This window comes from Polistes canadensis, unplaced genomic scaffold (genome assembly GCF_001313835.1).
Source record: "Polistes canadensis isolate GaletaPanama2010 unplaced genomic scaffold, ASM131383v1 scaffold_39, whole genome shotgun sequence".
NCBI classification, from domain to species: Eukaryota; Metazoa; Arthropoda; class Insecta; order Hymenoptera; family Vespidae; genus Polistes; species Polistes canadensis.
In genome coordinates, this window is record NW_014569586.1 from 189,455 (window position 1) to 215,631 (window position 26,177).

At 33.5% G+C, this 26,177-nt stretch overlaps 1 protein-coding gene across 9 annotated transcripts in view; it reads right to left on the reverse strand.

Annotated features, from left to right (window-relative positions):
* Positions 1 to 2,753: 2,753 nt before the first annotated feature.
* LOC106784729 (protein tincar) overlaps positions 2,754 to 26,177 on the reverse strand; it is a 153,943-nt gene continuing 130,519 nt past the window's right edge. For 6 of the 9 annotated variants that reach the window (XM_014744569.1, XM_014744566.1, XM_014744568.1 and 3 more), the window contains 9 exons: positions 8,849 to 9,514; positions 8,573 to 8,760; positions 8,163 to 8,356; positions 7,285 to 7,787; positions 6,993 to 7,194; positions 5,883 to 6,015; positions 5,471 to 5,521; positions 4,769 to 4,975; positions 2,754 to 4,377 (listed from right to left, as the gene is read on the reverse strand). In XM_014744569.1, the coding sequence (XP_014600055.1) occupies positions 3,310 to 4,377; positions 4,769 to 4,975; positions 5,471 to 5,521; positions 5,883 to 6,015; positions 6,993 to 7,194; positions 7,285 to 7,787; positions 8,163 to 8,356; positions 8,573 to 8,760; positions 8,849 to 9,514 (3,212 nt within the window). In that variant the 3' untranslated portion in view covers positions 2,754 to 3,309. The remainder of the gene's footprint in view (positions 4,378 to 4,768; positions 4,976 to 5,470; positions 5,522 to 5,882; positions 6,016 to 6,992; positions 7,195 to 7,284; positions 7,788 to 8,162; positions 8,357 to 8,572; positions 8,761 to 8,848; positions 9,515 to 26,177) is intronic. The other 3 variants (XM_014744573.1, XM_014744572.1, XM_014744574.1) reach the window with 3 other exon arrangements.

Consider the following 26,177-nt stretch of genomic DNA (forward strand, 5'->3'; position numbering starts at 1 on the left):
TTGTATATTAATATTTCAAGATCAATCAAACACATAATATATAATAAATATTAATATATTAAATATATTAATATTTGTATATATATATATATTTGTCTTTAAAAATTGAACACGTTTTTACTGTAAAACATATAGTTCATTTTATACGTCGAGATACTAATCCGCTCTTTTCCTGTTTACCGACATTGAGAATCTTTGATCGGTAAAAATACGATAATGTCAAGTAGTATGATGTTTCTTTCTCGATTTTTGAAAATACCTAATGTGCTTTTAGTCAGGTTTCTCATTTTTCACGTTACTCGGCCATTATATTTTATGGCACACTCTAGTTCTCCACAATTAGTGTACTTTTCGATCGCGTGGCTTATAAAAGCGATTATATAGTCGCGAAAGAACGCAAATTAGCGAACGATAAATTCATGCGAGTGTGGTTAACTCGGTCATTATACTTTTTTTCTTCCTTTTTTTTTTTCTTTTTCTATTCCTGTTTCCTTTCTTTCTTTTCTTTTTTTTTTTTTGTTTTTGTTTTGTTTAACGACTTAAATGCAAGTGATTACCATCGGGGAATTAACATACATTAGATAATATCTTTTTTTCTCCTACCCCTCCTCCATTTTTTTTCTTTTCTCTTTTAAAATAGCTGTGTGAAAAGGACGAAATAGCATGGCAGTCAATAAAATAATTAAATACGAACGGAGATTTAGTAATTCTCACGATAATTGGCAGTTATCGTTCACCCCTTTACCCCCTATTAGCCATTAATTTAATTAATCAACTCGTATACGCCGATCTTGAGTAATACACTTTACAATTTTTTTTCATTCTTTTTTTCTTTCTCCATTATTCTTTCTTGATTTTATTTTGTTTGTTTTTTTTTTTTTTTTTTTTTTTTTTTTTTAATCAATAATATATATTTCTTCGATATAAGAGAAAGTGCAGGAGAAAATTGTTGCTCAAGGATTTTGTTTGCTTTTATCTTGTTGTTGTTGTTATTGTTTTTTTCCTTCCCTTTTTAAAAAGTAAATCATCGCAAACGCAATCAATACAAAAATCGATAAATTACTCTTATTAATACACAATTGATTATTAAAAATAATTAACAACGTGTTACGCAAGACTCGGCATATGCGCAACACACGATCGTTATTTTCTACATAGGTATAACTATAATTAATGTCCATTATCCGCCTACTCGAATTATTTTTCGGTGATTCATTTAGAAACATTGTTTGTATGAATCGTCCTACGTACATGCATACCATGCGGATAATTATTATTTTCTTTAAATCCACAAAGAAGTATTAATAAACTAATTACGTTGGTGCATTCAACGACGTATGATCTCTCTCTCTTTCTTTTTTTTTTCTTTTTCTTTTAACGACAAAACCATTAAAATCGTTCATTCTTTAATTCTTAAACATATGCAATATATATAAAGCATTAACGCGATTCAATCATAGAAAAGCACTTTATCTTAACAATAATCTAAGTCGCGCTTTTGTTGTATATACGTATAGGAATAAAAGATTCGTTCGAACGAAAGGGGAGCCATTGGTTTTGTTTTTTCCTGACCAACAACGCACGGCGTTGCTTGAGAAAAAAAAAGAATAATAATAATAATAATAATAATAATAATAATAATAATAATAATTTAAATTTAAACAAATAACCAAATAGACTAAATGGAAAAGGAAAATAACAAAAGAAATTCACATCTTGTCGGTCTCCCTTTCGATCATCCTTTCATCGAATCAATTTTTTTTTTTTATGATCCGAGAAGCAAAAGAAAAAAAAAACATAATATTGGAAACGAATGACCCCCGAGTGACAATATACACGTAGTATCAACAAAATTTAAACAAAATTTACAATATTATTCATTATCGGTACAAAATATAAACGTTTAATTAACGATACAAAAAAATTTCATATGTTTACACGGATGACGCGCTTTTGAGGGTATTCCAAAAATCGCTCCTTTTTTTTATAATTATTAACTATCCTTAATTTTCATTCTATACACGCGCACGAACCTTATTTTAAAGCGATACGATTAAATCTTGAATTCTTGTGTTTGTGTTTGTTGGTTTGTTTGTCTCTCTGTTATCTATCTGTCTATTCGTCCGCGCGTTCATTTGTGTGATGTCGTGTGGTGTAGAATTATGCGTGGGTGAGTGTATCTTTTTTTCCATCATTATCATAACACACCGTATAATTATGCTTCATTTCTTTTACGTTCCTTCCTCTTCTAATAATTTTTCCAACATTAAACGTGGCACGTAACTTCCTCGTTCATACATCGAACACTTTTTCATAATAATGATGATAATAATTATCATCATCATCATCATCATTATCATCATTATCATTATCATAATCATTATCATCATCACTGAAACACAAGAAAATTTATCATAAATTATAAATATATCTTAGCGAATGGAACTCGAGAAAGTGGAATAACTTTTCACGATGACTCGTTCGAACATTATTTTACGATGATCATCAACCTTAAGATCAACGTTCATCTATATTTTTCTTCATATTTTTATTGCAATTGCATTAAATAGTTATAACATTTATTGTGATCACAAATACGGGATATGTCAACGAGAGAATCGTTATATTTCATTCATTATATTCCTCCCTTAAATATTATTATTACTATTATTATTATTATTATTATTATTATTATTATTATTATTATTATTAGTATTATTATTATTAGTATTATTATTATTATTATTATTATTATTATTATTATTATTAATTATTATTATCGTTAGTATTTCATGATAGCCACCACGCAAGAAGTCAAAATTCTAAAGAATTTTCATACAATTTTCAGAAGAAATTATGCGAGTGGCAAATGATTGGCATGATATGTTGACTGCATTATTATGAATTCAAAAGATTGAATCTGAAAATACAAGAATTTCGAAGACATCCTCGCAAGCGTTTTCTATCTATGACGACGATTAAATCTGCTGGTAGAGATACGTTTACGAGAGTAGATGAACGTTGATCGAATAGAAGATTATTAGTCATCCTGAAAAGCCGTCAAACTTCTCGAAAGTATGTGAAGACTATTATTTTTTTCGCATCGGTACTTCTTCGACCTTGGGTCTACAAGAAGTCCTATTGATGCTTTTCTACTGCGTTCTACGCAAAGCGTTTCATAACATCGAGTCCGTTATTGGGAATCGTATTAAAATCTAGATCCACAAGGATCATCGCTGTGTCAGCAACAACACGACGAGATTGCACCAGTTCCTCTAGAAATAATATTTCACGGAGGATCTGTCACATTTAATGTGGCAAACAGGTATCGGAGTCTCCGCTACTAGCCATTGAGAAATTAGCCGAGTCTCGATCGCTCTGTTGTCTGATCTGAGCTGTAACCGACAACTTGTTGTTGTTTTGTGGTGCTTGTGGGAAGGTATGGTGACCTGGCAAAGCCCAAGGCTGAGTATGAAGCTGAACAGGTGGGAACCTTTTAACAAAAGGATTACCAGGACCACCGTGTATCAGCCTTACGCCGTTATGATGTGAGGGTAACGTCGTATGAGCTGGTACAGTCGCGTGAACCTGTGGTGGTACAAAGGTGTGTCTTGGCACGGATCCACAGCTCCCTGTAGACCCGCTCATGTTCGTGCCAGCCATACTGTGTGATGCATGAGGTAAGGGCATGGTGGAACAATGTGGATAAGTAACGATTGGTTGAGTTGGGTAATGGGGTAGGGTAGCTGAAGAAGCTTGAATACGAATATCATTACTCTCCGTAAATGAGGTCATTCTCATATTGGTAGACCGACCAAATGGTTCTTCGTTTGGATTTAATGGCTCCGTTAATTTAGTTCTTGACAATTTACGACGTATTACAACCGTCGCTTCGTTTGGATTCTCAAGAATGACAGCTGGACAGCCACCGGTGAGCTCGTTATTGCCGGTGTTGTTGAACAGAGGTATGTGATTCGCATATTGTGGAGAGGAGAATGACTGGCTTGTGCCGGGTCGACTATTAGGCGGTGAAAAAGTTGTATTTGCCGTCGGTGGTTGTGTTCCACGTTGAAGCGAGCAACTACGCCACTGTTCTCGTGGTTCTTCGCGCGTTTCACCAGTTAAATCATCCACGCTTGTTGCTCGTCGTTGAGATGAACTACTTTGGCTGGCATTGCTGGCGTTACTTGCATTACTGTGCACACCACTTGATGATGTTTCGCTGTTGCTGCTTGTATTACTGTGTCCTATTACAGAGCCAGTACCACCGGCGTCCAATGGTGGAGAATTGGAAGAATCGGAACGTGGTGTTAACTCGTCATGTGGCATGCCAGAATCTGCTCGTCGTAAACAACGTGGTGTTTGGCCACCGTTTATCTGAAAGAATTCAACAAATATTAAATTGATGTTCAAATAAATAAATATATATAAAAATATGCATGATATCAAAAAACGTATATAAACGATTGACATGGAGCACAGTTTTTCTAAAAGCTTACCTTCATGCATTTTAACACGAATATTATTACATCTTGGAGGATTTTTATTTAAATTTTTACAACAAGCTTAACTCTATCTTTTCTTGAGAATGAAATGCTGTGGATCGTTACTGCAAATTTAATAGGAATGTAGAATATTCAATTATCGTTCAAATCTTTCAAAATAAAATCTTATCGTTTAAGAAGACAAAATGTTATAATTTATGTAATGCAGTGACGATCTTAGGTGTGCTGACGGTGCTGGGTTAGAGATTGTGACTCGTTAGTACCTGGGGGTTAGTGGTTAGTAGCGCCGTGGCAACTTCGGTGGTCGGTGCAGTAGTTGGAGTCGGAGGTGGCAACGGAAGTGGTTCTGAAGCGGGATCGGGAAGAGGATCTGGTGTTAAGAGAGGTGAGGGATCACCCTCCGAGGGTTGCAGATCGCGATTAGCGCTCGCGTAGTACGTCACTTGGTCATCGTTCACGCACTCGAGCAGCTGTTAAAATTCGTATTATTGTTAGTAGACGTGATTATTATTAAAATAAAAAAGCGATAAAAAAAATAATAACGTTTGGAAGGAAAGCGTAATAGTCATTCTATAATTATAACATTACTAATCTAAATATTTCAATTATGTATACGTGATTATTTGGTTAATCGTTCACCATACCGAATTTGGATTGTGCGATGATCATTTTAAGAGTTATTATTTAATTACAATATGTATATTATTCACTAATTGAATTGTTAACTAGTTTAAACATGGCATTTATACAAACACATAACAAAGCCTATGGGTTATTTAAGTTAGCTTCAAAATTCACACATAACTAAATTTTCATTTTGGTCTAATTCTACACTCTATATGTTACACAGATACTCTCCGTTTTCTAAGAATTAGGACAAAACGTTAGTATACGATCAAAGACACACACGCGATTAGTTGTTGTTACTTCGAAGCACGAGTAAAAAGTACATGTGTGTGCCTTACGTTTCCGAATTTAGGTATACCGTTCCTACGTGGCATCAACCATCTTTCCCACTGTCAAAAAGCAAAAAGAAAAAAAAAACAATTCTAAATTAAAAGCGATGAAACGATGTCGTTCCCTTTTTTGTTTTCTTATTTTTGTTATTTTTTTGTATTTTGCGACCAACTCATTTTAATTAAAAAGGAAGGATATGGGAATGAAGGTGTGTTGTAACTAAAAAGAAAAGAAAAAAGAAGATATTTAACACTCACAATCAGTCAACAAATCCTCGTTATTTATATATACAACCACAATATTATGTATATATGTGGTACATATATTATACATATATATATATATATTCTTGTTGTTTACAATAATTATGCTTCTAAAAAATTAAGAGTATTAATCGAGAGAAAAATGACGATATTTTACCTTGTTTTCTTCGGAATTTGAGTCGTCCGCCGGATCCAATGAAGTTATCAGCGGTAATTCGCGTAACGTGGCGTAATCCCCGTCATCGTCAGGTCCTCCGTCAGCGACACCTCGTCTGGTTTTTCCCTTATTACTGATTTAACAATAACAATGATCTCCATTAGTTTGCTAAACTTCTAAATACCAAAATGAATTTAGTTAAACATAGATCAGAAGAATAGTGAAGAAATAAGTAAGCATATTAAAATTTGTCTATAATGTAGCGCGCAATGAAAGAAAATCATAGAATAAATTACGTTAGAACGATTCAATGTTTGCGATTTGCGAAATGCAGTTAGCGTTTCCAAGGTATAAAATTCGGCGTAAGGTAATAACAATTAAAGCTTGCGAGTTGGTCCTCTCTAGCACACTGAGATACGGACAAGAGGAGAATTTATGCTTGTAGAAGATAAAGCGTAGTGGTGGAGGACGATATCCAATTTGGTATAGGGTAGTTTTGAATGTGTGTACGTAGTAGTAGGTATGTATGTACGCGTAGAAGGACGAATCAATACGTACGTAGTTGTACGAATTGCTTGAATTACAGAGGAGACAGGTAGAACAAGGGCTAGAGGGGTATTGCGTTAGACGTGATTACCGAGAAATTGTGAAAGGTTTCTAACTCGATTGTTTTTAACTGAAGGTGAACGCATTTACTAGATTGAAGAATGCGATGTGATCTTAAAAGATAGATAGAAATCAATAATAATAATAATAATAATAATAATTCGATTTTGAGAATAAATAATATCTTGACAAACAGATGGTAAGTGTAAATTACCGATGTCATTTTAATATCGAATAATTGATTTTCTAAAAGAAAAACATTGTATTCATTTATGTTTGAGTCGAGGGAATAACGAACGAGTCACAATAAACAGAGGTAAGGAAAACATAAAGTAATTAGTAGCTACAAGGGTTATTGCCCATATCAGAAGGATGTAAGCGTTTTCAAGGATGTTAAACTAAACGTGACATCGATAAGATTGGACAAGCGAGGAGACAAGCAATTAGAGACGTAAGCTCAGACGTAGCTACAAAGACACCAAGAGGAGGGAGGAGGGTAGTTACCGCGAGCCTGACGTACTAGGCAGATCGTTAAAGGTGACCTTGGGCTTGAGCTTCTTGTTGAGCCAGCCCTTGTCGTTAGTTTGTGTTCCAGCGGTGTCGCTAGGGGATTGAGCAGGCGATGGACGTAATTTTGGCCTTAGCCAATAGATTTGTTCGTCGCCGTCGGCTGTTGATTCCCCGTCGGCATAATCAACGTTTCCACCTGTTTCCGTGTAACAAAATAATTCAATAAATCGCTTTAAAAATCGATTCCTTTATCCTACAGCTAAAAATGATCTTGAATATACTTTACCTTGGGAACGTGCTTTCCTTTCCATAGCAGCTTTTTGAATAACACTCATGATAGCTTTCTTTGGTGATGTATCAGCGATCGTATATGTTCGACCATTACCAACAACTAGTAACGGAGCACTCGTATTATCTTCTTCCTCTCTGGCAGATAATAAATCAACATCGGTTACCAGTTTGACCGATCTTGCTGAACGAACTGTAGCACGGCCAATCGTGACACGTAACTTGAATGTCCAACGTTGTTTTATAATCAGGAATACCCAAAGTATCATCCAGAGTAACAAGTGTAGAACGGTACCGATGATACAAGCAAGAATCGCACCATCCAAGCTACCTAGATAGACCATCGTGTAGTCGTAGAGCAATGGTGCACTACAGATTGCAATCGCGAGAAACATGCAGAGGGCGGTGCAATGGGTGAAGTAAATCCACCCGCTACTCTCTCGGCCATCCTTCGACAAGATCACGCGACGTTCGCGTTCCTGGTTCAGGAACGCCGCTAACCTAACAACAAATTTGTTTTAATTTTTATATTTTCATCGATACATCTCCGTTTGTTATAAATATACAATACATTTAAATATCAATCATTCATTTTTATGCTCTATATATATTTTCCTACAATATTCCATAAGTATTAACAGTTAATAATTCTCAAATGATACGAGAGAGATATTGTTTGCTTTTTTTTATTAATCAATTGATAGGTTTGTATAACGAACAATAAAAATGAATAACGAACAGTTTCGTTTAAGCCGGTATATGGTCAATCGATATCAAACATGCAATGAATTTGACAAGAGTCAGAGGATTTAAATCCTACACAAAAAACAACACCTCGTAGTGTTTTTATCTGAAAAGCAACAGTTTATCTCTTACCTGCCGTGTGCGTAGAAATACATGACCATACTCGAACACAGCACAAGGAGAGATGAAAGGGCAAACAGAGCTAATGTAACATGAGGATTAAGGAGAAAATACGAATCACCAAAGATCGTTGAAATCGTGCTTCCTGTAGCTAAGGTTCGAGATCGAAGAAGAGGTAAAACCTTCAAAGGTCCAACAACTTGAACCTACAAAATAATACAAAAATGTATAAGAAAGGTGATGTGACATTTGAAAAATGAACTACTGGCTTGTATGATCAGTGAAATAACATTTCAATAGTTAATATAGTTAGTATGACTCTATCAATCCATTTAAATCGCATTAAATATATATATTTAGTAGGGAGATATTCTGATATTTCGTTCGATAACAGGAACGTCAAATATTTGTTATTCGGTTACCTTGTACAAAACAGACATGCCAGCGTAAGCCAATAAGCTTTGAGCGGAATTGATGACTAGTTGAACGCTGAAAATCGTGCCTAGGGCTTTGTTGCATGACCAGAACACTGCAGGATAGCGTACGGAGTAAACACCGAGTGCAATAGCGTAATTAAGGTATTCCAATGTGATTGGACCATAGGATTCAGCTAAAAAATAAAATTATAATTTCGTGTCACTCTTTCTTTTCTGAGAACAAAATAGAAATTAATGAAGAATTTAATCTTCGAAACTTACTCGGTTGTAACTCCAGGTTCAAATTTTCCGGATGATCCAGATCAGCAAAACTGTTCATAATCAATGACATACTTTGAGCAGTCATGTTTCCAGCAGATGTAGTCTGATTAGTTTTTAATGGTTTAGTAGTTGTCGATGTTTTCGTTAAATTCTTAATCTTAGACTTGTTCTTTGAGTTATTAGTTTTTAAAATTGGTTTAACAGTTGGTCTTTTAAGAACCGTTGAAAATTTAGTTGGCGAATTCGTCGAACTTGTAGTTGGTGGTGTTGTTGAACTGGTACTACTCGTTGTTTCTGGTATTCTAGAAGTTGTTTTACTCGTCGTGGTATTACTACTATTGGTTAAAATAGTTGTTGTAGAATCTGCGATAGTTCGTGGAACATTTGAATTAGTCAGAACAGCTCGATGTATGGTGGAAAATTTAGTAGAACTTTCTTCCGTTCGTGTTTCGATGGTTTCGTTGACACGAGACAAACCCGTTGTCGTGGCTACGACTCCACAAAGATCCTCCTCAGTTTCCTCTTCAGGCGTAACAGTTACAAAGGGCTGCGGGGTTATAATACCGGTCAAGGTGCTCAAGTTACCAGCTGGATTCATGAAACTAAGCACCACCAGACGATCTCGGTGAATAACCATCCAATCTAAATCCGTTCTCCATATCGCTTCTGAAAATATCACGAGTATTATGTTTATTTTGTTTTAATTAATTTGTTATTTTTCTTTTTTTACGAAATATTGAAGGTAAAATTATATTAAGTAAATATAATCAGGTATTATTTATTTAATATATTAGATAAATTTATTAATTATATTACTATCAAACTTTATTATATGAATATAATTTTTACTCTCTCTCTCTCTGTAGTGAATTTAAAAATAAAAAATATTATAAAATAAAATTGAATTTTTGTTCTACCACTTTGTACACACACTTATTTTTGTTTCTATTTGTTTAAATATATTTAACAAAGTTATTGCAATAAAATAGCGTTAAGAATATATTTTTAATACGGAATTCAATTTATCGAAAGAAAAAAATAATTTGCAATAAAAATAAAACTTTTTCTTTAGAAAAAAGAAAGAAAAAATAAAGATAATACCGATTACGAACGATCATTTGACTCGGTTAGGTAGACTTGGTCGTAAGTTTTTACGAGCTATAAACTAATACGATCTGAAGCGTTCGTAAAATAAAAGCAAACAGAATAAAGTTGGGTGTGGCGGGGAGCAGGAGGAGGAATAGAACAAAACGTTCAAAAGTTTGAGTTCGTTATCTCGACGTCATACGGCAAATATTAAGTTTTATCTCTTTCTTTCCTAACCCTCCTACCCTTAAATTCTCCTCGTTTCACAGTATACTTTTGGCACGTTGTCGGGCAAGAAGAAACAAAAAGCCGTATGTTTAGTTGGTAAGTCAATTTGCTCGTTGACGTTTATGCATGCCCGTGCAAAATAGCAACGTACGTGCTGGTATTTGGCGACCACTTATCTCGATGGCCACGCCATCCTAAAACACGAACTTTCTGTTTCTCTTGTTTTCTTTTTTTACAATTAGATATATTACCACTTTCCCCAATGATTTTTATTTTACGAGAACGTACAAAAAATTTACCAAAACTTTTCAAAAAATTAGCAAATTTGTACAAGTTATAGCATTGCAATCTCTGATATTTCCTACGTGTAAAATACCTTATCGAGTTATAAATCGATTTGCAAAGGTTCAGGCTATATTTTCTAGACATTAGTTAGCCAGATGTACATATAATAGAGATTTCTACGAAAATCTTTATCTTTTGTTCCATATCGTATCGGATGATACACAGGTTTAGAACGAAATGTTTTTTACCTGTATGGGTTGTTTTGGGGGGGAGGGAGGGATTGCGTATGACTGTGTGTGCTTGTCCTGAGAATGTACTCTTTTCAACGTTGTTTAAATAGTAATTTGATATTCTATAGGATATCAAAGTATTATGTTCAATGCCTAAGAAAAACTCTCATAAAAGTCTTATTTCCGACTTCGTCTGAAGGCTCTTTGCATTCATTAGTAATGCCGAGGAATTACTAGTAATGACTGATTTCCGGCTTTGACGGTAACATATAGAATGGATTAATGAAGTTTCTGTTAATGATTGGCACTATTGTCAATTTTTTATCGCGATATTTATTAATTATATTGTATCGTTAGACAAAGATGTTAACTAAATCCTCAAGTAATTAATCATAAATCTTCACCGTAACGATTACTCTATTTCAACGTTAATAGAATTTTTTTCTCGATTATGTCTTCGCTTCCTCAAACTTCATTTCTTAAAAAAATTGTCTTCGCAGGAAGAGGAAGTAAGTAGTATTATTCGAATTTTCGATTAATTCACATCATGAATAGAGGAAGAAAAGGACGACGACAGGACAGCGACAAGAAAATTAGCGTTCTCTTGCGACAGGACGACACACCTTCGTCCTTTCAGGGACGCAAGCAAGCGATCTTTCCTGATCCTTCATTGTCACCGTTCTTATAGCACGTTCCGACCATAAATCGCTGAGGTCGATCCACACACGTCTTTCTTCCCATGTTCCCACGGTGTAAAGACATTCATTGTTATCGAACGAAAATTCTTACTTTATATTATATAATAATAAAAACTTATAAAAACGAAATTTTTAATCAATTTTTATACTCGAATAAACGATCGTTCCATTTATATATACACGTCCGAATGATTATTAACAAAAATATATATTTCTTATGTTTTATATTATTTCAATTTTTATATTTTATTAGATTTATTTGTAATTTTTTTGTTTGTTCGTGCACCGATTAAAAATACATTCATTTAAATGAATTTTATTTCAATTTAANACCTTCAATATATATTTATAAATATTAATAATATTTTAACAAATTATATATTAGTGAAAGATTATCTATTATCCTTCTTATATATTATAAATTATATTATTTTCATAAAATTAACTAATAAAATATATTCCTAAGATATTAAATTTAAATATTTCCTAAGATTTTTATATTATTAAAAATGAAAAATATATTTTAACAAAATGTACGATACTACGATACTCTGTAGATAGAAGTGTTTGCTTTGATATGTAACACTTTTTCATTTCTTTCTTTTACATCTGTACCCCCATTGTCGTTGTTTAACCCAACGTGCTATAGAGAGCGTATATAATCGCCGCTTCGCAGTCCGAAGTTGCAATTTCCGGTATACTCTGAAATATCGTGCTTGGAAAAGGAAGTGCTCTCCTCGTTCTTCTATACTCTCTTAACGGCTGGCCCATTTCCTACCTTCTGTTCAACACATTCGAACAGGAAAAAGCTTTCCCTTTCCTAAGCATTACTTCCCCTTCGATTGTCCTCAAATACAAAATCCTACTTCGTTTTCGAATCAAATCCCCTTTTCTACTTAATGATATCCGTTACGTTTAATTTTTTATAACGCGTACACACATTTATATTAATTAACACATTTATGATTTGTATACGCGTAATTGTATGGTTTTTTTTTTACTAGGAACCGTACACCAAACGCATATATGCGTCTATACCACAGTCAAAGAGTTAATTAGTTTTATTTATATTTGAAAGAAACCTTTTAACTCTTGTTTAAATACTTGATTATAATTTACTAACAATAAGAAGAGAGAGATTGTTTTTTTCTTAACAGTGTGTTATTATTTTTGGCTATCTGCCAGAGTGCATTCGTCTTCGCGATTAAATCAACCGAAGTTAAACTTCAGATCCGTACTCGCGTAAATGTTTGAAGCATCGATAATTAAGTTCGGATAGGAAGAGAGTGGATAGGAAGAGAGTGGATAGGAAAAGACAAGACTTTGCTGTTTAAAAATGTACGATGTATAATAGAAGGAGCTTTTTTCTCTGAAGTTTCCAGACAACGCGAACTCGTTCAGGAATAACGATTAAGATAAAGGTAGAAAGCTTTAAAAAGAATAAAAGAAATATGTATAGAAAGAAAGGGACAGATGCGGAGAAATAAAAAAAAAAAAAAAAAAGAAAAAGAAAATAAAAAAGGAATAGTTACGAAAGCATGCGATAAATCATCGAAAGAATTTATCAATGTTTTAGGTGGTTATATTTCTGTCATCGTTTTTTCGAAATACTTTTCTCTTTTTTTTTTTGTTCTTTCTTTTTTTTTTTTTAAAGCTATTACGAAGAAGAATATGCTGTAATTACGTTTAACGGATTAACCCTGACCCTCTTATCTCTTTCATTTCTTTTTTTTTTTTCTTTATATTTTCTCTTTCACTTTTAACCCTAACCTAATAGTAAAGGTTCTAAAAAACCAGTGAGTATGTGTGTGTGTGTTTGTGACAGAAAGAGAGAGAGAGAGAAATGTCCAGCCGAGACTTTTAATTTCAACGGAAGGACGAAAAACGAGGGAAAAGGGGTAGGAAGGGAAAAAGGGGGAAAGCTCTGTGAGAGATCTCGAACGAGCTTGCTTTAAGTCAGAGATTATGATGCGTCCCTTTGTTGTAAGTACTTCAACGTCGTAGCTACTACCCTCGGTCTTGAGGCACGTCGAGCCGAAACGATTAATTAAGGAAAATTACACCTCCTTGCTTCCTCAAATGAATTAACGTGGATGTAAGAAAAAAAAAATGATGAAAGAAAGAATAAAAATAAGCTTGACTAGATTTATCCTTATTAACATAAGTTTTATAAGTGCTTTGAGTAATAAATGATGTTAACAATGTTTAATATAATCGATCGTAATTGTAAACAATTGGAACAAAATCAAGATAATTTTTTACAACGACAAAAGGATGTTATAATCACGGTCAACAATTCTTTTTCAATTTTTTAATATATTGTATCTAGATGTTATTAGCAATTCGCGGGTTGGTTGAACTGTTTCGAATTTCAAATAGAAATAATTATTTTATATTTCTATGGTGTTTTAAAAATTGTCAAAAATAATAGGCTTAAAACTTTTTAACCTGTTCTCGTATTATTTTCGTACTAATTTTTGTTAGATTTATTCAGATTTTTATATAGTAAAAACGTTATTATAAGACAAATCATTTATCTCACGTTAATTTGTTGCTAATATTATTAAGTTATAATAGATCGTAGTAATGAAGATATGTTTTGAAAGGAGTATAATGTAGCTGTCAAAAACATTTTGCCATTTCTTAAAATAATATCAACGAAAAGAAAAGACCGTCGTTGGTGCAGGGTTTACGTTTAACTTCGATTTCCTTTTAAAAAATTCAACGTCTCGTATCTTCCACTGACAGGATCCAATGGATGCTTCTCCTCCTTCGTTTCCTCTATGCTAGATCAATCTTATTCTTGACACGATGGCAGTTTGCACTTCCGTACGGATTGTTAATTTTTCATGTTGATCCCTTTTCACACGGACAGACTGATCTGGGAAGTGAATTCAGAATGCTCGTGTATATTTAATTCCTTTTTCTCTCTAACCGATCACCGAACAAAGAATTTTATTGATCGGCATATGTTTGCATTTTTCTCTCTCGTTTTATTTCTTCTCTTATTCATCTTCCTTCTATTTCTGCTTCTTCCCCTTTTTCCGTTTCCACTTTCTTCTGATTTCAACATACGTGAAAGCAACGTTTCGATTCTAGTAAATATCGTTAAAAATTCAAGGAGAATTTTGTCAAAGAAACTTTAAAAGCGAACGAACGAGTATAATGAATAATAAAATGATTATTTTTCAGATATCGAACTTTATTTTTATTGTTATAAATAAAAACGAAAGTATATACGATATCATATCTAAGAAAAACAAACAAAAAAAAAATAAATCTAACGGCAAGTGGTATACAAAGTTTTTATCGAACACGTCGAACATCTTTCAACGTTAACAATTTTTATCTTAGAATCCAAGTAGTAGAAAAGACAACAAATAATTGTTTCCTCTCTCTTAGATAAATGTCAATAAAAAAATTACAAAAAAGATAATAAAAAAGTTCATAATTTTGATAACATTAACATTTGATATTATATCATAAAATGTTATTAAAAATAAGAACGAAACATTGATTTCAATCGAATTATAAATATTTTTATCCGTAATATCTAGAACTAACTAATGTCGACATTGACGTCACGCAGGAATCCCCTATTTTTCTCTTTTTCGAATCCGTTCGTTCGAATTAAAAATAAAAAAAGTCATGAGACAGAGAGAGAGAGAGAGAGAGAGAGAGAGAGAAAGAGAATAGAGAGAATTTCTACCAACGAATAGGAACGATTTCACCAGCGGGCAGATTTTATGCCCGTTCATCGCGCCCCGGGAAATTGAATTCGATCGTGGGATGATGATAATCGACTTCGATCCTTTTGCGTTCTCGTTAATTAACGCTTGAAGCGTCGTACAAAATGAGAGCGCCAATAGACACAGCGAGATTCACTCATACACACACACACAGACACTATCTCTCCCTTTTCTCCCTCTTTCATACACACATACACTATCTCTCCCTTTCTCCCCCTTTTATACACACACACACACACGTATAAACCGTTCTCCATTTTCCGCGTGATAATTCGCTGAACATTCGTACGAGAGAATATAAGAGAGAGAGAGAGAGAGAGAGAGAGAGAGAGAAAATAAAATCGATCAAAGTTTTCCATAATATATCTCTCTCTCTCTCTCTTTCTATTTTTTCTCTCGTAAGCAATTCTCACTTTTGTTTAATCCGTCTGAAATTCTTCGTAAGATTGATCTTTGTATATATGCATGTGCGTGCGTGTGTGTGTGTGTGTGTATTTGTCGAATAAAAATGAAAAAAAGAGAGAAAGATAGACAGAGAGAGAGAGAGAGAGAGTTGGAGAATGCTAGTAGGTACATGTTCAAGTTCATGAATATGAGAAGGCCGCCTACCGTGTCGAAGGGGTGCTCGCTTTGAGGCAACCCCCTGATCTCCTCATTCCTCTCATGCTTCCGTTTTCTCTATCTCTCTCTCTCTCTCTCTCTCTCTCTCTCTCTTTCTCTTTCTTTCATACACACATTGTCTTTTTTTCTCTCATATTCATTCTTTCTATCTTACACAGGGTCATTCTTCCTACAACACACACACACACATTTGCACTCCATATTTATACTCGTACTCATACTAATACTCATTTTCTCTTTCTCTCTTCTTCTCAAGTTCCTATTCCAGTCCGTGTCTTTTCTCTTTTTATTCTCATTCTCTTCCACGCACGACGGGTCACGACAATGACCTTTGTATTCCGAGAGCCATCTCGGAGCAAATGCAGTCTCCTTTTGCGAGACAAAAGAATGGAAGGGAAAAGGTCCGCCTTTTGCCACGATGACCGCTCGATCGTTTCCCTCTCACCTTCCATCTCTATTTATTCAACTTTCCCGTTATATTGATGTTACAAAAGATCGATATTATGTTATCGGTTAAACGCGAAAAATGAATTGTTAATTTATGAAATTAATAGTTAATACATTTTATATTCATCTGTGTTGAAGTATGAAATAAGGCAGAATTATATACTTTAGCCAAGTAATTCACGTTAGGCAATTTGTTAATGCATGAAATTGAAATTTGGATTCGTAGATTAAATCTGATAAAATATTACGGCTAACGGAAGATTGGTTTAGAAAAATAATTGGAAAGAAAAGCTGACTTTAAAGACGAATCAATTTTAATTTCATACCTTAATTGTTCGTTTCTATTAAATTCATATTTTACTTATTAAGTCATATCATATATAAGAAAATTCTTTTTAGATGATTTTTCTAAAATGCTAAGTTATTTCGCGTAAGACATTAGGTTTTTCTTGAATTAAATGAATTTTAACGTTAACAGATATGTATTGTGAGACCAAAGTACAATTAAAACTTTAATTCTTATTGTTAAAATTAATCAAACAAACAAACAAAAATACGAAAGATATTTCTAAAATATTCGAAGATATTAATAACAATAATTCATCAAATTAAAAAAAAGTTATGAATTAAAATTGATACAAGAAAATAGTAATCTTTCAAACAATAAAAAAAACAAAAAGAAGTAGGGACGACGTGTAATCAATAAAATCAATATTTTCGTAAAACGGAAGTAGTATAACAGTGGGTAGCTGGAGAAATGGCATTTTCAAGAGAATTCTGCGCACGTTCAACCCATGAAACTCTTTTTTATTTTTTCCTTGTAAAAGTATCGACAGTGCGTGAGTCTTGAAATAGGATGAGGCAAAAAGAAAAAAAAAAGGAATGGAAACGAAAGGAAAGGAAAGAAAAGGAAACAGGGAGAAAGTATTGGAATGGGAGAGAAAATGAGAGAGAGAGATAGAGAGGGAGGGAGGTAAGGAATAGTACAGGTAGAAGTTATTCTACCGACAATGATAAGTCGATGCATATTTCACATATATATATAATATCGCACCTTGCAGAAATTGTCTGCGAAATATGCCTGCATCGGTGAGGATATTCAAGTTCATGAATAACAAATGTGCACATCGCACTTCTACTGCTACTGATAGAACGGGAAGAGATGAAGTCTGGGATTGAGCTAAGCTGAGAGAGAGAGTGAGAGAGGGATGAGGGGGAGGAGTAGGAGGAGGGATGGAGAGAGGACCCAAGCTCTTTGACCCGTTCGATGGGTCACGACAATGACCTTTGTTCCGGTGTTATCAGCATGCGTCATGATAGTACGTATATTGGTGAAACGCATCGACACCCCAAAACTGGATTTCACCGAGCCGGAAACCGATATCGAAAACTTCCGTTTCGCGTATTAAACCAACCACCATCCTACTACGCTTCGATCCATTTCCACGAAATAATAAACTGTGAAATTAATTCAGAATTAATAGCCATCTCTGATAGAATACTAACGAGAATTTCTGTCCAATTAAAAATGGTCTTATATTATATTTTTCTTTTGTGTGAACATTGTGATCGATCGATTAGCGTATATTTAAATAATTATATTATTCAGTTATATATAACGCGCGCGTTAGTTAGCGCGTTTAACGAATTATTTATATTTATTATATCATTTGAACAAAGAATCTCTTTAAATAAATTCTATCATTTCTATCTTCCCCATTATAAATTTGATAATATTTTTTTGGGGAGGGTAAAAATTCGATCAGATTTCAATTTTTTGTCATCCCGGGTAAATCGAATTTTATTTTCACGAAATAACCACAAAGATTAAATGTATTTTAAATTAAGTAAAATTATATATTCTCGAAATAAACGATTATTCGTGAATAAAAGTGAAAAAGTAAATGTGAATAATATTTTGCGAGTTGAATCAACGATCTTATGTCCGTATTGATTTACAAATTATTTATAACAAGATGGATCGTCAATTAAACGAATTGGTCGTGTAACTTGTCAACAACTAAATTCATAAGACATCATTTTCTAAAAGAATTTAATAGTTATATAGTTTTTCTTAGGAGTGAACCAAGAGATATCGAATTCACGGTTCTTATGACCCTGCTACCTCTATAAGCTCGTTCAACGTCAAAGTAAGCTCTAACGTCCCGGTTAAATCATAGTTGATGAAATTGCGAGCTATGCCTTCACAGACATGTAGTCGTCCTATTTGTAGCGTAATCGTGCACGTAACACAGCTATGCCATACCGTACAATCATGCTAACGCATTAGGGAAGGAGACTAGAAGCTGTTGGGTTAGTGTAAGCCTTGTTGGAAGACCATCAAGTTGAAAGGGACGAAAGATGATATATATATACATATATACATAGAGAGAGAGAGGGGAGGGGGAGGGGTAAAGCCTGGACGAACCACGTAATTTTATGTAAACTAATTATGGGTTAATTCGATTAAGGGGCGCGTGCCTGGAATAGACTCCGGATGCAATTAACCCCGGAAGGGAGCTGCGACGTAAACAAAATCAGCGGTCTAGGAAGAAAAAAAGGAAAATGAAAACCAACGAGGTTGAGGAACAGTCAGAAAAAAGAAAGAGAGCGAGAGAGAGAGAGAGAGAGAGAGAGAGAGAGAGAGAAAGAGGAATCATCTGGTTCGAAAGTAATGAAAAATCTGAAGGAAAGGAAGAAAACTTTTAAGTTCTTTCCTTTTTTACTTTTTGAACGTTTTTCTTTCGTCGTTTTCAAACTGTATTCGATTAAATATGGCGACTACTGACGTTTATTGTTAATCCCTATCAAATTTCGAGCAACTCCTATTATTTTTCTTGTTTATATTATAAGGATATATATAAATTTCTGTATTAATCAAATAAGAGGTTATTAAATTATTTTCTATAACGATATCGTAAAAGCTTTTTAAAGTGTTTAACAACGAGTAGTTAGGATGTATTGTTATATGTTGGAACAAGTCAGGTGGAGAGTAGTAAAAGGGCGTCTCGCGTAATTGCAGGAAGAAACACCGCAAGGCAAAGAGAATATATTGGTTATGAAAAAGTGAAGCAGCTGCGCAAAATTAGATCAACTCTGTGTGTATATGAGAGAGAGAGAGAGAGAGAGAAAGAAATAGTATAGAAATTGCCGTAAGCGTGGGTTGGTGAGATAAAACGTGTTCGTTGGTTAGTTGATATGTGGGTGGGAAGCAATGCAAGGTGAAAGGATTCTACGAGGGAGAAATCCTGCAGCAAACTGTATGCACACACCTGGTCGATCAATACGCGGACGAGCCAGAACGTAGCCAGGACGAGGCCAGGACGTGTCAAAGACGAATATCGTGTCGTAATACTTTTTTAGTTCTTCCGTTTTCAGAAAGAATGAAAAAAGAAAAAAAACGATAAGAACAGAAAATCTTTTCCTAACGACGACTCATTCTTACTCGACGACTTTTTCACTCTTACCTTTTACTCTCTTTCTTTCTTTCTTCCTTTCTTTCTTTTTTTTTTCTTTCGTTTAATCCTCGAAGATAGTAGCAGTATATATATATATATATATATATATACTATTAACGTGCACGACGAATAGATCGTCGAATTATTATTCTTATCGAGTGTTTCTTATTCTCGAAGTCACGTCTTGATTCTACGCCAATGCGGCTAGTCCTTGGCAAAGGAAAAAAGAGAATGAGAGAAAGAAAGATGTACTTTCCTTTTCAGAAACTTTACGCGTGTTCCATGGATTTCCAATCGTCCTCACCTCATTGAACCGAGCCCCCTTCGCTTCGTTAGAATCCCTCTTCTCGACAAAGAAGGATTAAATATTTAATAAATGTCTGAGTGTGCTCAGCCGGATTCGTCGAGAAGAGAAAAAGATCCTCGTCTTTTAACTTCGACGAATCTTTGAGTGGTACACGTTTCATTATTTTTTATTAGACGATAAACGATAAAAAATGTGATCTCGGATTTCTTGTATACCCAAATTAAGTCAAACCATATTCGAATATTACAAAACAAAAGAATGACGTATAAGAAATTTGTGGTCGTTAATATAAGGACGATTCATATATATTGATACGCGTGTTTATTATATTAAATATATTAAAAATATTTCTTAAGATTGATAATGTATAGACGATCGAAAATTGAAATTTTAGCAGGCTTCAATCTTCCCAGACAGTTCCTGAAAGTTTCGTGCGATCCACTCATTATCGTCTCGATCTTGCATTAGCAACAGGTATAAATCCTGTAATGAGAAAACTTTCTCGAGGTAGCAGCCAGCAGTCCGCCTTTCCTCTCTCTCTCTCTCCCCCTACCACCCACCCACCCCGTTTCTCACAATTTTCTTTTCGAGAGCGAGAAATCGGCTGGTAGCGATCTTTCGCTCGATTTGCACAAGAACATTTTGATATCGGAGTACGGAAAATTGGATTAGTTTCACCGAGCTCAATTGAAAATTGCTTCAAACTTTTGTTTTACTTTTATTTAACCTTTTATTCCACCCCCCTTCCCTCCCCCTTTTTCCAACGTAAACGCGAATAATATCGAATATAATTATAAAGATTTGATTTTTGTATTAAATCTATTGTAATATCTTATATTTTAATAAAATACTGATTTACTGATATAAAACGTCATTTATCTCGTAAAGTATTCAACATTTCGATGATTTTGGTTTAGTTAAAGTACAATTGCATTCGTCGAGAGTATCGGAGCATCTACGCAAAAAATTAGGTTATAAAAAGTTACGAAGTATTGTGCCATATGATGATTTTCCTCTATAATTTTGTTTTTCTAATTTTACTAAAAAGGACAGTAGCCGGTAATATCCCGTATCGTTTTTGTATGATACTTTGATGAAATAATTGGCGTAGCACGATTTTCACGCGTAAACGTTACATTCGTACAAACGAGTAATATTACCGTATTTGTATGATCGCTATTATCACGCATGCATTTATGCGATTGGGAAATTTATATATATACTCTAAAACTTGCTTTTGACCAAATAATTTATATATATGTGTATACGTTTATAACGTGGGTGGTTCAACTTTGTCGGTTTCGTAATTTACGAGAGTGTACGGAAAATTTATGGTTACAATGTGTATAAATATTGACGTGGATAAATTTATATAAACACACTCACATATATATATATATATATAATATAATATATGTATAATATACACGTGAAAATCAAATTGCCTTATGAGCACTGCTTCACGTTACCTCTCGCCACTTTGCTTCCGAGAGTAAATTAATGTTAATGGCCACGCGAGCGAGAGAGAGAGAGAGAGAGAGAAATTCCGAGAGTATCTAACTGAAAATTTTGTAATTTCACAAAAAACTTTACTTTTTTGTAATTAAGCAATCAGGATAAGACTCTATGAGAAAGTTATATGTAAAAGCACCAAAAGAAGCTTTTTTTCTTCTTTACATACACGTTTATCGTAAAATTAAAAAAAAAAGAATATATAACACGAGTTGATCGCAAAGTAATTAAAATTTAGTTACAATTTTTTTCCCTTTCTTTTATATATTAACAAAATAACTTAATCACAGATCAAAAAGATATATAACTGCAAAACAATTGGAATTATTCTGTAAAAAAATATTTAAAAATTTCTTTACTGCATCTACTGCTGCCGCTTATGAATGACGTAATAAATAAAATAAAATAGAAAAAAAAGTAAATAAATAGAGTAAAATAGTTTCGAAAAGTTAGAAGGGTGGTTTTATGTGAACCCTTTAAAATGCAAGCGTATAATGAAGGCGATACTCAGATATATGGTTGCTTGAACTGAGCACTTGTCCCATTTTTGAAGGACTCGCACGGTTGAGAGCAATTTCGTGTCGCGCTCGAGGCACTTCTCAACGTTCTGATTTTCGTCAATAGTGAAATTCATTCTCTCTCTCCCTCTCTCTCTCTCTCTCTTTCTCTCTCTCTCTTTTACTCTCCTTCTCTCTTTCTCTCTACCCTACGTATCTATTTATCTACCTCTTTTATTTTCTTTCTTTCACTCACTATTTGTTTCCCGAATCGTTGACTTCCATCACTTGCTGGCCATTTTCGCACGAACTCGTTTGCAAACTAATAAAAATAAAAGTTCATCCTGGTCCAAGCAACTTTTAATGATCAATATACGATCATAGAAAACTTAATATAATATCTTTCACGAATGTAAACATAATGCAATATGTATAAAACAAAAGCAATATGTAGATGAACAAAATTGATTTTTTCAACGTGAACTATCATTCTTCACAATTTTTTACTAAACTCCTGAATCATCCTGTTTAATAGATCACCGATGATGGATTATTCTCATTGAAATTGATGTGGTAAAAGTTTCAAGCTTATTTCATGGTAATATTATATGATGGAGTTTAAAGCACCATAAACCACGTGAGCACGTACTTTACCTATTTAAGTCGATTATAATTATTGAATATTATCTTGATAGATGCACACAGACACATACACAAGTGGGCGCGCACTCTTACTTTATAAAGTTTTCGTTATAAATATTAAATTATATTACATAATATTATATTATGGATCATTAATATCACTCTAAGCGCGCGATAATACTCTTTTACCTGCCTATTCGTAATAGAAATTTAGCTAATACTATAATTACTCGTTCGAGCAAGTACTTTAAGACAAGCAGATATAGAAACGGAAGCTTTTCGTGCTGTAAATTAACAGAGTTTATCCCTCAACTCAATCTCATGAAATTAACTTACCAACTAACGTCTTGGATTATTACATCAAACTTGGACAAATTCTATTTTCCTTCTTCGAATATCAAGAATAGAGAATTGGTTAAATTACAATTTCAAGATCCCCCGTTAGACGAAAGAATAAATTAATAAAAATCTTTCTTTGTTTTTGAAATAATTTAAATTTGTTAATATATAATATAAACGGACAACATCTCTCTTTCAACTCTCTCTGAATTTGTATTGTTCGTAAAAACAAAAACAAAAAAAAAAAGGAAAATTTTAAATCGCGAATCGAGCCGTGAATTATTTCGAGAACGTCGAAATGTTAAAGCCGTGTCCTAACAGTGTCCTTCCAATTTCAAACGAATAATGACTTTGGCAAAAGTGGGTCGGTCGAGTGACGCTTTTGAGGTTTTTAATTAATTTAATAGTATGTCCCTGGGGAAAAGAAATGGGAAATTTTTTTTTTAAATTGTTTTTATAAGTACACTTCTTTAAACTATACCGTAACTTCTTTTTGTTTTCTTGTGTATGATTTTTTTTTCCTTATATAATATAATTAAATGTAACGAGTAGCCGTTATTAAACAAAATTACGAACCCATCTCGAAGAACGCGTGTTTATTTGAAACGTCATAAAGTATTATTATCTTCTGGATGGAAGAGAAAAACGTGACTCGATGATCCTCTTTATATTCTACGAGGGCGAACACAACGTTTCAACGTTCGTATTGTCACTCGTTCGTAAACCGTACACTATCGATTTTCCTTCCATTGTTTCTCTTTCTCTCTCTTTCTTTCTCTTGAAATGCAATAGCGTTCATAGCGTTCATAGCAGCACGTGACGTCGACTAACGCCGGCACCAATACGCCCAGATTCCTGACTTTTTACCCCTTTCATTTCCTCTTCATCGACGAGACACGAACGTTTTCTCGCCTCGGTGTTACGTTTCCTGCACTTTAACGAAAAAAAAGAAAAAATACGGGACGAGGGAAGGAGGATGAAGAAAAGAAATACACCCGTATCCCTGTGTGTAAAAGCCTCGACGAAATCGAAATGGTGTGTTGCTATCTCAACTAAAACCTCTATTGAAAAAAACAATATCTAGTTCTTCTTTGTGGATCAGAAAAATTCTTTTGACACTTGATTTATGAAACCCTGTCAATTTGATGGATTTCAAACTACCTGGCTTTCGAGTTAGAGAAATCATAAATAATTCCTACCTTTTCTTTTTATTTCTTTCCTTTTCTTTTCTTTTTTTAGTATTAATTTATGTTGACTTTGATTGATATCATTATGCGAAATAATATGTTATACCGAAGAGTAGAAAACAAACGAATTTTTAATTTATTTATATATCCTTTCATCTGATTATATTCTTGGAGATAGAAAAAAAGTATAAAAAATTCGGAACGACCTAATAAATTGTTCATGCAATAAAGAAAGAAAAATATTATTCAGAAGGTAGAGTTTGAAGAATATTTTTCCTATGAAAACTAGTAGAATCGTTAAATGAGGACTTCGAGGAACATAGCCTTCGCAATAATGAACTTTGCACTTCGGTATCGATCTTATTCGCGAGATCGGAGAAGCTTCGTGTGAGCCTTTAATCTCCTTGCATGCAAGAAGATTAATGATCACCGTGTTAGCCCGAGCTCTGAGCATTACTCAGCACATCTCTGTCGCTTCAAGGCAAACTATAGTAAGCACGTTTGTGTTTTTATGTATTAGAGGCACACACACACATATAGATAAATAGAAAAAGGTTAGTCTACAGATCCGAAAATTATTACCTTTCTTAAAAAAACAAATATTTGATAAAATATTAATTATTATGAAAAATATTAAATATATATTTTTGTATCCTTTCGAACTCGTATATATATGTCACATTTAAAGTATGATTTTGCTTTTACAATATATTTTTCAATCGATTATTTTGTTTTTTTTCTTTTTGAAGTTATACTTCTTTCGGTGTGCGTTTGGGAACAAATGATCAGAGTGAAATTTTACGATGCGCGCGCATCAAATGTCACGAAACAATTAACACCATGAAGTTAGTCGACAAATCTTCCTGAAGTTTAGTATAAATTGATATGTTTAAGGACATATTTATTCTTCTATATACACAACCACACGCGTGTATTATATTAAATTATTATATTTTATATGAATATTTTTGTAATAAATATCGAAGTAAGTTTAATCTCGTAAACTACCCTTTTTAATGGGCGTATCAGAAATAGGGGTAGTCGTAACGTGTCTTGAAAGAAAATGAATATATAACGTGTCCTTTTACAGACACGTTTTAATTTTCCCACATCACGTGACATCTTTTAAAAAAGATTTTCCGTCGAAATGATTATTATCGTAAATGCATACCTTTCGTGTTTATTTTTTGTTTCCTTTTCCTTGGAATAATTTAATGGGAATTATGAAGATTCTTAAAATATTCATTGCCAAGCTTCTTGGTGAACTTTGCCCGTTCGACTTTCGCATGTTTCACGTGTTTATTCTAAGAACTTCTCAACCTTTCTCTATCTCTTTCCCTCTCACTCTTACTCGTTAGGTTTACCTTCGTAAACTCAGGATTTCCTACGCTTACATTAATGTGCTCTTACGTATTTATGTGGATGTGTATACGTGTGCCCACATTATACCCACAAGTTGGCAACTTCGTCGACGCTGGCTCGTTTAAGTCAGACTGCTTTAGGGAAATTCCTGATTGCCTCGACCACCGTATCACTATGGTAGTTTGCCAAGCCACACTTTCTACTGACTTCGACTAGTTCTCTAAAACAGATATCTACAAGACTCAATATGTATCTAATATCTAATTAACCGTATTTAGGGCATCCTTAAATGAAATCATACGCAAAAAAATGTCATCAGAAAATTTTTTTCATAAAAATTGTGTAATATAATTTATATATTTTTAGAATGAATCCATAAATATCATATACTAGATAATCAGAAAATGATTTAAAATAAGTCTGGACAAATATATTTATAAGAATAAGTAACTATTCGAAAGTAAATTATCCATATAAATTGTTAACTAATATTTTTAAGAAATTATTTTCCAGAATAAATTTCTTTCTCAACTTGAATATAAATATCGTAATCTATAATATTATATTCTAATCGCGAGATTATTTTGAATAAAATAAAACGAATATTTATTGGAATCTAGTTTTGTTCGAGATATAAAACGCATTGATCAATAATACTAATGGATAGCCGTTCACGATTTA